Source organism: Rana temporaria, chromosome 3 (assembly GCF_905171775.1).
Source record: "Rana temporaria chromosome 3, aRanTem1.1, whole genome shotgun sequence".
Taxonomy (NCBI): domain Eukaryota; kingdom Metazoa; phylum Chordata; class Amphibia; order Anura; family Ranidae; genus Rana; species Rana temporaria.
In genome coordinates this window covers 427,439,633-427,452,226 of record NC_053491.1, presented here as the reverse complement: position 1 = coordinate 427,452,226, position 12,594 = coordinate 427,439,633, and the positions used below count along the sequence as shown (strand labels likewise).

Below are 12,594 nucleotides of genomic sequence, written 5' to 3'. Positions count from 1 at the left end.
TGCCCGTCTGCCCCTGTACAGTGAGCTCTGCATGTGCAGCTCACTAACAATTCGCAATGTCCAAGCTGACTGCACCCCCGCATGTGTGGGAGTGCCATCATCCCTGCCCGGCAAATGAAAGTAGCTGAAAATCAAGACCTGGAAGGCCCGAAGATGCCGATGGGGAGTCCCTTGATGCTGCATCGTCGCTGGACCCAAGGCGAGTATAGCGCCGCTTTAGCAATGGGCAAAAAAATATATTTTACCACCTGCCAATTCTGCAATTAGATCGGCTATTTTTCGCTTCCTTTAACAGGTCAAAAAAAAACAGCTGTATTAACTGGATCAACAGGTATTAACCACTTCAGCCCCGGACCATATTTCTGGTCAATGACCGTGCCCCTTTTTGCAATTCGGCACTGCGTCGCTTTAACTGTCAATTGCGCGGTCGTGCGACGTGCCTCCCAAACAAAATTGGCGTCTTTTTCCCCCCCGCAAATAGAGCTTTCTTTTGGTGGTATTTGATCACCTCTGCGGTTTTTATTTTTTGCGCTATAAACAAAAATAGAGCGACAATTTAAAAAAAAAAATGGATATTTTTACATATTTTATACATATTTACATATTTTTCGTTAAAAAAAACCCGCAATAAGCGTTTATTGATTGGTTTGCGCAAAAGTTATAGCGTTTACAAAATAGGGGATAGTTTTATGGCATTTTTATTAATATTTTATTTTTACTAGTAATGGCAGCGATCTTTATCGGTACTGCGACCTTATGGCGGACACTTTTGACACATTTTTGGGACCATTGGCATTTTTATAGCGATCAGTGCTATAAAAATGCATTGATTACTATAAAAATGTCACTGGCAGGAAAGGGGTTAACACTAGGGGCGAGGAAGGGGTTAAGTATGTTCCCTGTGTGTGTTATAAATGAATGGGGGGTGGGACTGACATGAGGGAAATGACCGATACATTGTATGAACAGACGATCCGTCATGTCTCCCCCTGACAGGACAGGGAGCTGTGTTCTCGCTCTGTAACAAGTGATCGCGGGTGCCCGTCTGTTAACACCAAAGAGCACGCGCGTTGGCACCTGGGGCGAGCGCGCCCCTACTGGCTGAAACGCGAGATGACGTATAGCTACGCGATCTCGCGCAGCCGACCTGCCGGCGGCTGGTCAGCAAGTAGTTAAAACTGTTATGACTAAGACATTGATGTTACAGGGAAAACTATTGTGTAAATATTAGTGGCAAACTGCATCTTGTCATTTTTCAATCTGTGGAATGATACACCTATGTTTAGGGTGTACCATGCTCACATTCCACAACCCCCCTAACCCACTTACCTGAATCACGGGTGCTTATCCCTGTAGTCACCATTTGTTTTGAATGTGGCCCTGCCTGTACAGCCACGTTATCCATTTTTACAGATCTATGAAGGAAAAGACTACAAGTCCCTTCTGCACTGCGGCAGAGTCACTCATAAATCTTAATGGAGCACAAGTGTGATGATGTCAACCCACTTGTAGTCCATTTCCTAAAGCCCCATAACCAAAGGGGGGATGGGATATTAATATAGGAACCTGTACATTTCACCTGCGATGCACTGATGGATGTAGTAATACTGGGTAGGTTTTAAAGCGGTTGTAAATCTCAGGCATGAAATATGAACAAAGCATATCCCTCTATAGTGTGTGCTTGTCTCAATCAAGAGCATTAAGTGCCTGCTGCCTCATTCTTCTGCCATCTGCATGAGTCACCTCTGACAGGTTTTCCTGACAGCAAAAAAAGGTGACTGCGAGGGAGCTTCAGAATACAGCCTGTAATCGATTGCCTCAGCTATAGTCTTGTGTGAAGGGAGGTGTGACCCTTCCCTCTAATCAACTTTTAGAGCACTCCTTGCTGTGCTTTTGCAGAGTGTAACTTAAGCTCAGACAAGCTGTATAAGTTATGCACTTTAAACTGCTGTGGAGAGGGTGTCACCTGGGGCTAGACACTTCATAGTTACATGTAAGGGTTTACAACCACTTTAATACAAAAAAATATATATTTAAAAAAAAAAAAACAATATAATTATTATTTTACTAATGTGGGAGTATCATTTCATTTTTGCAAAAGGTTGACTATAGCTTTAGATACAGTTTTCATCATATGCTCTGTTTGAATTGCCCACAGGGGTGACTGGTTTACTTTAACAACCATTCCTCAGCACTGCTGATCCCAGAGCCAGGTGCTGACCTGACACGGCCTTTAACTGAAGACATTTGAGCTTGCCATACATTATACAATTTTCTTATTCAATCCGATTCAGATTTACATTCAACTATGTAGTGTAAGTGACTGTCTGATTGCATTCAAATTGAAAAGTGTTTAGGTCAGAACTCATATTATATGGTTTTGGTAAATCCATGGGAAAATTGTGCAAGAAAAATCGTATAATGTAGGGTCAGCCTTAGTAACCAAGTGTAATGAATAACTGAACAGTTATTTTTTCTAGGTACAATGACTTTAAGCCTTTTCTAGAGATCCTCTTTAAAAGGCTTCTGAACAAAAGCATTAGGCTGATAAGAAATGTATAAGCATTATACTATTACATTTCAGCATAGATGGGTATAACAAAATGTTTTACACAAACAGCCATGAGTGACTAAAAAAAAAAACCACTGTCTGTACAGCTCCTTAATGGAATTACTTGTCAGGAAGTCAGCTACACATAGCAGAATACTTCTCCCTGTATTAAATGTTATGTGTGATATCCTCATTTGCAATAACATTGAAAATGTGTGTGTTTGTATGTATCTATACATTAGATTATGTGCCAAATTCAACACACAAGCCTAGTCTATTAATGTGGCTTAATGAAGTGTGAAAAGTGTGAAACACAGGTTCTTCTCACACCTTAATGGTGCTCAGGTCCATTGGATGCTTGATAATTTCGCAGTAGTCGTGCAGTCCAAGAGCTTCTACATCTACAGGTTTATAAAAAGGCCAAGCATACGAGGTGTGTTTCTTGGCAAACATTTCACGGACGATGCCGGTGCAGTAGAGCAGTTGCTCAGAAACCTTGGTGCTGCTGTTTGCCTGAACGGGTTGGACAATGATTGGGGTATGCAGAACAGGAGGTGCAGGAAGTTGAGAGTCTGGAACCTCCGTCTTCTTTGCTGGCCGAGACTGGCGACCACTCTCCCTTTTTGGTAAAGGTTTAGCGGGCTTTGATTCACTGGGTAGGGGAGAGGATTCATGGAGGGGATCATGGGCTGTAGGGGTCGTGGTATCTGCTTTCCTCTTCACCCCTTTCTGTGGTAAAAAAAAAAAAAAAAAATTTTTTAGAAAAAGGAGGGGAAAAAAACGAGGTCAGACAAATTAATGTACTTAACACAGCAGAATAGCTAAACAGACAGCCTCTATATCTTAAGCACATTATTCTTGCAGTCTAGCAAATTTAGGACCAATTTTATTTCCCACCTACCACAAAACACTGACCCATGCCAGCACAGCCCATGTCAGATGTAAACAATTTTCTTAGCGTAGCTCTTCGTTCCAAAGCACACACCAAAAAAGGCCATTCTAGTATGCACTTCAAATCAAATGTATCTTAATTCTTGGCCTATTTGAACTCACCGTTTTTCTCACCTTTACGGGCTGAGTGGTAGTCGAGATGACAGGTGCAAGGCTCTGAACAGACTGAACAGCAGGGGGTATTGTCGTGGGCACCACCATTTCCTTGATGACAGCAGGTGGGTATGTAATTGGAGCTGGAGTAATAGCAGGGGTACGGGCAGGTGGGGTGCGGGTTTGTGGAGGGGTAGGTGCTGGGGTAGGTGCCTTGGTCACGGGAGGAGGGGTTGGGGTCGCAGGTTTGGAAACAGCTAAAGAGTTAATAAAAAAAGAAGAAAAAAAAAGAAGTTGAATTGCTGAAAACACCAGGAAAAAAAAAAAAAAAACACCCTATTGTTAACTTACGTGTCACAGGCGGCTTTGGGACAGCCTTCTCAGGTAAGCTTATTGATGGAACCCGTGTCCTCATGGGGGTGACTGAGGCATCTGGAAAGCACACAAGACACTTAAACATCTGTGATTATTCAAAAAGCTTCAGCTAACTGGTGTCACCATTTATCAATCTATGATCACCAGCCTTCCAACTCTATCAAACATCCCTTTAATCACACTACTTAGTTAATGAAAAGACTGCTCATGTGCTCTAGTCACCTGGTTCCCGCCTCCCTCGGCCACGTCCTTTGCTTTGAACAATCGGTAATTCTGTTTCTTCCTGAGGCATTTCTGACATCTTCTGCAGGAAAAGCTTCTCCAGAGCCTCAGCCATCAGAACGATGTCATCCCCAGGCTAAAAAAATAAACAATCATTACATATAAGCAGTTAGGAATATATTGATAAAACAGAGCTTTATACTCAAGACGTTTCAACATAATTAGCAAACTGTTAGTTTCTCACTAACAACTGTCCTACTAATAGCCATAATAGAGGTTCCCTCAACATTAAACTGCTATAAACCAAACAAAAACCTGCATTACACTAGCTGCAATATACTTTGCAATGTTTGAGTGCATCCCCATTACTCATGGGTGCTGCATGCTAAGGTTTTCCTAAGAAAAACTGAAAGCAATTATTCTGGATTCTATGAGACTCTAAATGCAGCAGCCATTAGCTGAGTTTATGGAAGGAGAAGGGGCACATCTGCATGTGCAGATATGTACATCATCCAGCCAGTTCCCGGACACAACGAATTACGGATCCCGGTATCACATGATTACAATATCAATAATGCTATTATGAACAAATTCATTTATAACAGCTGTGTTTCCTATGCTGTGATGTTCTCACAGCCATCACATGGTACCTGGGCAAATCATCATCATTGTAACAGCAATAAAAAAAAAAAAAAAAACACAACAACCTGATCATTACCCAGGAGTAGTGCAGTGTGGCTATGACACGGAACTACTCTGATAACAGTATGTTGGGAAATGTTTATATATATATATATATATATATATATATATATATATATATATATATATATATATATATATATATATATATATAATATTTTTTTAGATAATATCACCAGTCAGTGTCTCTGATCACCGCCACACCAGTTATATGAGGACATTGTACTGCACTGGTGACTGGGGGGAACCTAATTTTAATCAATCTCATTTTGAAAAAAAAAAGGGGGTAATTTGGGGGGTATTTGTACTGTCCTGACATTTTAAGGACCTCGAGAAATGAGATCGACTGTCAGTACTGATTGGTTTTTCAAATGTATACACCATAGTTTATAGACACAATATACACTTATTTGGCTTTTTTTTTTTTTTTGTTAACAAGGACATGTAGCAGAAAAAGTTTTGACTTAAATTTATGAACAAATTTGATATTATTGAATATGTTTGATAACCGAAAGAAAAAAATGTTTTACTTTTTTTTTCGTTTATAAATCGCAAAAAAATAAAAACCCAGTGGTGATCAAATACCTCCTCAACAAAAGCTCTATTTGTATGAAAAAAAATATATAAATTTAATTTGGGTACAGTGTTATTGCAAGTTAAAGTGGAGTTCCACCCTCTTTTTCAAGTCCTCTTTATCCACTGCTTCTCAGTCCCCTTAAACGTATTTGGCATATATACATTTTTTTTTTTAAAACTCATAGTTTTATTGATTATTTGCTTCTTCTCCGGCTGCGGCCTGAGGCTGAGTGCGTCATCCCCCCCCGCCATTATGCCTCCTGGGAGATGTTTGTCATCAATCCCAGAAGGCAATAGTCAGGCCGCAGTACGATCTACACACCCCGCTGTGCCGACACTCTGAGAAGCTCAGATTGCGCTAAGCCACACCCTCCCGTTTCCTTATCGGCCAGTCACGACATGTTACCATGGTGCAGGCGGCTCCTCGCTCACTGAAGCGATTGTAGAGTCAGCACCCCATTTCGGCACCCCCCCCGCTTCTAATGTTCCGCCACCTCTGGCACTGGCCCCGTGCTTGCCGCTCACTGCTGCTGTCACCAACAGTGGAGCTCCGTTCCTGTGCCTCCGTGACAGCGCAGCTCCCCCTCACAGAACCCCCCATCCTGCATATCTCCGTAACAGCAGAAGAGGGGGCGGGCCATGGCACAGGTGAGGGGGGTGGTACTTCAATACAGTAGGTGCCGATGTTCCGTCAGAACACCGGCGACCCATCACCTAGTGTTGCCGAGTGCGGTCTGCAAATAATGTGCTTCAGCAGGCAGGAGAGGCAGAGTGATCTGACATCGCTCTCCTCCTGCTCAAATTCCGCCCACCAATGGGCAGCAGGTGGCAACAGACTGGATGCTGCAGGCGGCCTCTTCTCTTCTCCCCTCCAGCGTACACAAGTACATACTTTAGAAATATAAATAAATAGCAGGCTTTCCATACTGCAGAAGAACAAGGGAGCAAGATAGAGCCCTGGTACAGTAAGACTTTGCAGTGTGACCTAGTGTATGTGGCTCAGCAGTTTCTTCTAGAATGGACTTTATTTTACAGGAAGCTGGGAGAAAATAGTTTCTACAGAGGGAGTGGACTGGGGGATTCAGACGGAGTGGTTTTCTGTGCCTCACGCAGGGCAAGGTTTAACTGAAACAAGGATGTACAGGTGTTCCATACATCCCTGTGCCGGAAGTTCCATTGTTATCTATTGGGACAAAGGGGCTGTACAGACACTGCTGCTGTTCTCAATGTGACATTGGTGCAAGGTGCACAGACCCTAGTAGGCTTCCAGATTCCGATAAGCCCCCTGCCCACAGACCTCCACAACCACAGGGGCCCCATTTTTAAATAATGTTGGCGTAGGGTCCCCTCAAGATTCATACCAAACTCAAATGGCCTGCTATGGTTTGATCAAAGTCGTATCCTGTTTATTGAGGTTGCATCGAAGTCAAACATGAAGTCGTAGGGCAAAGTCGAATCAAAAGTCGTCCGACTTCCATGTCGGAGCAGTGTGAACCTGGCCTAAAATATGATTCGAAGACCTCAGTGCTCACCTTATTATAAATGTAGCAATTTGTAAACATTGTGTTGAAATCCTGGATACATTCATGCGCACTAGAGTAATAATAGTTTTCCAGGCGCTTCTTGATGGTACCCATGTCCATTGGAACTTTGATAATTTTATAATAGTCCTAAAAACAAAACAAAAAAAACAATTAAGATACTATAAAAAAACACTCATCTTTTTCTCAGAACTTCTTGAGACTGCAACAATGTTCGTCTTTTCTCTACCTTCCACATTTCTTAGAGAGAACTCACCAAGATGTAATAGACATATGTACTGTATATAATGAAGCTTGAAAAGGACACACAATATGTTTAAAGTGGTTGTAAACCTCAGACATGAAATATGAACAAAACATATACCTATATAGCAGGGGTAGGCCACCTCGGCACTCCAGCTGTGGTGAAACTACAAATCCCATCATGTCTCCGCCTCTAGGAGTCATGCCTGTGATTGTCAGGGTCTAGCAAAGACTCATGGGACTTGTAGTTTCAAAACAGCTAGAGGGCCAATGTTGCCTACCCCTGCTCTATAGTGTGCACCAAGTGTCATTTCTGTCTGCTGCTTCATTCCTCTGCTATCTGCATGAGTCACCTATGACACCAAGAGAAAAAAAAAAGGTTATGGGGAGGGATCTGCACACAACCTGTGATTGACAGCTTCAGCTGTTTGTGTGGTGTGTGTGAAAAGGGGGGGGGGGGGCGCATGTCCCTTCCCTCCAATCACCTGAGCTCCACAGAATAACTTCAGCTCTATGCCCCTTTTTTACCTGACAGCTCAGACAAGCTTTATAAATGCTGGACTTTGAATGGATTAGGGCTGCAACTAACAATGGTCATATTTGTTTAGTAGGCCAATGACCGTTTTAAATAATAGGATTAAAAAAAAAAAAAAAAAAAAGAAGGATGAGACGAGAAATCAATTTTATAGATTTCGTTTTTTCCTTCAGGATTTCCGTAGCAGGGGGCGTGTCCGGAATGGCACTGGCAGCAGACGTGTGTCTGAGCTCCCCACCAGCGCCAAGAGTGAGTAACTTGTACAGTGCTATAAATGTGAACTGAATCGCCTTTGCATCCAGTGTCCTACTGATCCTTCAGAAGAGGTGGGTCTTTATTTTTTTCCTACAAACCCAATGGTTTTCTTCCATGCGAATGGTCGTGGGTATAGCATTCCAAAGCCAAAGTGCTTGGATCCTCCTATTGTGGGTGCAGACCCTCACAAACGACCCTCCTGTGTCCCTCCCATTTAGATGGCCTCTCCAGGGTGTGGAGGGGAGAAGTCAGTCAGCCGCAATCCCGGGAAAGGGCCGCATGGCTGGCCGTCGGACTAGGCTTAAGCCGTGGCCTCGCTAAAAGAATCCTGCCCGCAGCTCCTCAGGACCGGCGCGGTCTCCATCATTTTCCGGGTGCAGACATTTCAACACAACCTTTTCAACAATTTCACAATTCAACTAGGAGTATTTTCTCATCAAGGTTAAAGTGTCACTAAACCCAGGCTACTGCATTCACTATATCTGGTCTCCCTCAGTACACAGAACAGGGAAATGCAATTATTTTAGTAATAGCTTTTCTAATCAGCAGTATATAGCAATCTTGTGATTTCTATCAGTTCCTGGTAAAGCTTGTAGGAGTTTTCATACTGCACTAAACTGTCCCATCAGGCTGCAGGGCTCCTGACTCATGTCTCGACAGTGCCGATTGGCCCTCTGCTGATCACATGCACTCTCCCAAGAAGTAAAAAACCTAACTGTTGAGGGTTTAGTAACACTTTAAGTAATCTACATCGTACACTGTATGGTAAAAACTTGCAGAAGCAGAACAGAGTTTTAACCCAAAGGTCTTATTGACCCCGCATCTCTCCATTAAGAGGACCTGTCACACACCTTTCCTATTACAAGGGATGTTTACATTCCTTGTAAGGCTCCATGCACACTGGAATAAAAAACGTTGCTTCTACAGGAGTTTTGTGTTCTGCCTTTAGAAGCAACTCAATATTATCCTATGTGTCCATACACATTATCCTATGTGTCCATACACATTACAGGCATATTTTTGAGAACAACGTTTAGAGGCAGGAAAAAAAAACCTTCTCGTTCGCGTTTCTGATTGGAGCTCACTGGCAGAAAAAACGTAAAAAACTCTAAACTTTGTACAAAAAATGCTCTATATGCAAGTTTTTTACTCCAAAAAGAACAGATGTTTTTTTAAGCCCAGTGTGCATGGAGCCCTATAGGAATAAAAGTGATTATAACACCCACCCTAACTTTAAGACGGAAGTTTCAGGGAAAAAACTTTCCACAGCCCCCTGCGTATAACACGCAGGCACAGTTTACCCTCTATTTTTAGGGTAAAAAAGTGAGTGTTATACGCCCCAAATTTTTTTTTTTAAAACGCCCCTATCCCCGGTAGCTTGCACGCAGAAGTGAACGCACATGCAAGTCCCGCCCACATATGTAAAGCCCACATGTGAGGTATCGCCGCGTGCGTTAAGAGTGCCAGCAACAATTCTCACACTAGACCTCCTCTATAAATCTAAACTTGTAACCTGTAAAAAATTTCAAACCGTCGCCTATGGAGTACCGAAGTTTGGCGCCATTCCATGAGTGTGCACAATTTAAAAGCGTGAGATGTTAGGTATCTATTTACTTGGTGTAACATAATCTTACATATTTTACAAAAAAATTGGGCTAACTTTACTGTATTATTTTTTAAATCACGAAACAATTTTTTTTTAAAGGCGTTTTGAAAAATTATTGCGCAAATACTGTGCAAGATAAAACGTTGCAATGACCGTCGTTTTATTCCCTAGGGCGTCTGCTAAAAAAAAAAAAAAAAAACATATATAATGTTTGGGGGTTCTGCATAATTTTCTAGCAAAAGAATGATGATTTGTACATGTAGGAGAGAAGTGCCAGAATAGGTGGGTATAAAAGCCCGGTGTTGAAGTGGTTAAACATAATCCAAACAAAGTCTAATTTCAGACTGCCAGATGTGTAGATTTAAGAAGTTTTTTGGGTTTTTTAAATGAAATTGGGTAGATTCAACAGATGGCAAAGGTAACATATAAACAAGTGTTTTTACTTACTGGTAAATTGAGCTTGACTGTATCTACAGGCTGTTGAAATGGCCAAGCGAACTGGTGCTTCCATAGCTGTTTAAGCACAGTTTTGAGCAAGTACTGTAACTGGTTGGTCTGACGCTTGGATGGAGTTGGCCTTGCTATATCAGGAGGAGGAGGGTTATTCATTGATGGCAGCTGAGGCTGTGGTTGAGGGGGGGCAGGCTGTGGGGCCCCAGACATTGGAGCCCCTTCCACTCCGTCGCCCATTCCAGATGTGGCCCTTAGACGTTTACCAAGCCCAGTCTCGGATGACATGCTAAAGCTCCCATCGCATGTAGGGCCAGGCGACCTACGGAAAAAAAAAAAAAGAACATCTATTATAAAATAACTCTTCTATGCATTATCACGAAAAAAAAGGCAAACTTTCCCAAGAGTGGCAGGTACTAAAAATAAAAAGTAAAAGCACCAAATAACTTAAACTCCAGATAATCAGCACAACACACGTATTATACACATGTATAACAAGCCAGGAATATGAAATACTGGTGTAATGAATTCTAACACTATCAGGAATGCTCACAATGATCAGCTTTTATTCATTTGTGTAAAACCTTTATTCCAAAAAGGCAAAAACGGTTTACTGCAACTGTTTATAAAGTGTTATCTGGAGTTCAGTTTCACTTTGTTAGTCAAGTCCATCAAAAGCCAAGTTTATAAAGGCCAATCTGCTGACAGCCTTAAAGCGGAATCAAACCCTCCCATCCTTTACAGCCAAGGAAGCTGCTTCTGTTTGATCTGCAACTGCCATGGTGCGGCACATGTGATCAGTTATGGCACAGCCATTTAAAGATTTGATCATTTGGTCGATGACGCAAAGGTGACAGTTCGCAATCCTAGCATTCCAGGAATTTAATTGTTTTTAAAGCGGAGCTCCACCCCGAAAAAAAAAAAAAAAAACAAGAATGCTGAAAAACAATATTTTTTTTTAAATACATACCTGAAGTGCCTGTTGCTAGGCCCTTCTGCCACTTCCTGATCTGCAGTCCGTCTTATTTCTTCTCCTCGTGGTGCTTCCTGGGGAATGGGGGAGCAGTGTCTTCTGGGACCTTGTGTGTGTGTCCCAGGAGACATCGCCCATTCACGTAGCGCTGCGCGGCTTGCACATGCGCAGTAGGGAAACGGGTGGTGAAGCCGCAATGCTTCACTTCCCGCTTCCCTCACCAAGGATGGCGGCGGGGCAGCCGAGACCCGAGTGATTGCTCGGCTTCGGCTGCCGTCATCGCGGGCACCCTGGACAGGTAAGTATTCTTATTAAAAGTCAGCAGCTACAGTGTTAGTAGCTGCTGACTTTTAATATCTTTTTTTTTTTTTAAACCGGACCTCCTCTTTAAAACCATTAAAATCGATGGGTTTACTTCTGCTTTGCGATTTATCGCTAGGGTTCTGGGCAATGCTGGAGGCAATTTACAGCACACATTTATTTTGTTAGAATAATTAATGTGTAAATATATGTTCCTTGCTAAAGAACATCATTTTATAATGAAAATAGCTCTGGGGAAAGTCCAGATTTAACAAAAATAATATCTGTAGGAATAATTGGTCAGCCTCCTTTAAAGCAGAGTTCCATCCTTTTACTGTTCATTAAAAGTCAGCAGCTACAAAAAGTGTAGCTGCTGACTTTAAATAAACATACACTTACCTGTTCCACGGTCCAGCAATGAATGCGGCTGCCAGAGCTCCGCTCATCTCCCCCCTCTCCGCCGTTATGTTGTTATATTCTGCTCCCTATCGCAGAATGCTACGGAAGTGGCGTTGCGGCCAACTGCGCATGCGCGATGCGTTCCAACCACAAGTGCGATGCGTTCTAGAAGATTTACGACACTACCTACCAGTGAACCCATCAGAATATGTCACGGAAGTGACAAACCATAGACGGAGCGGGGGGGGGGGGGGGGGGCATTATAAAGCAAAATAAAAAAATGTGGTGATAATTAATATCAAATCCAATTTTGTTTATTTTAAAATACATAATATAGGCTGTTTTTGCTCTGTCACAGTAGCCTATATTATGTATTTTAAAATAAACAAAATGCTGTTTTACCGCCAGACTAGATTACATTTGATATTAATTATGCCCACAATTTTTATTTTGTATATGTATGTATGTATGTATGTATGTATGTATGTATGTATGTATGTATGTATGTATATATATATATATATATATATATATATATATATATATATATATATATATATAGCAACTAATGCTCTCTCTCTCCCCCCCCCCTGCCCGCTCTGTCTATGGTTTGTCACTTCCGTGACATATTCTGATGGGTTCACTGGTGGGTAGTGTCGTAGATCTTCTGGAACGCATCGCACTTGCCATTGAAACGCATCGCGCATGCGCAGTTGGCCGCAACGTCACTCTCGTAGCATTCTGCGATAGGGAGCAGAATATGACAACACACCGGCACCTCCATTCATAGTGTGGGCACCCAGCCGTGACAGCTTTCGGCTT

The 12,594-nt window shown here is 42.3% G+C and overlaps 1 protein-coding gene across 4 annotated transcripts in view; it reads right to left on the bottom strand.

The window, feature by feature from the left end:
• Nucleotides 1-12,594, bottom strand: part of BRD4 (bromodomain containing 4) — a 90,533-nt gene that overhangs the window by 36,105 nt on the left and 41,834 nt on the right. For 3 of the 4 annotated variants that reach the window (XM_040346267.1, XM_040346270.1, XM_040346268.1), the window contains exons 2-7: nt 10,098-10,422; nt 7,003-7,140; nt 4,193-4,328; nt 3,947-4,027; nt 3,605-3,852; nt 2,882-3,280 (exon numbers count right to left, since the gene is read on the bottom strand). In XM_040346267.1, coding sequence (XP_040202201.1) covers nt 2,882-3,280; nt 3,605-3,852; nt 3,947-4,027; nt 4,193-4,328; nt 7,003-7,140; nt 10,098-10,388 — 1,293 coding nt within the window. In that variant the 5' untranslated portion in view covers nt 10,389-10,422. The remainder of the gene's footprint in view (nt 1-2,881; nt 3,281-3,604; nt 3,853-3,946; nt 4,028-4,192; nt 4,329-7,002; nt 7,141-10,097; nt 10,423-12,594) is intronic. The other variant, XM_040346269.1, reaches the window with a different exon arrangement.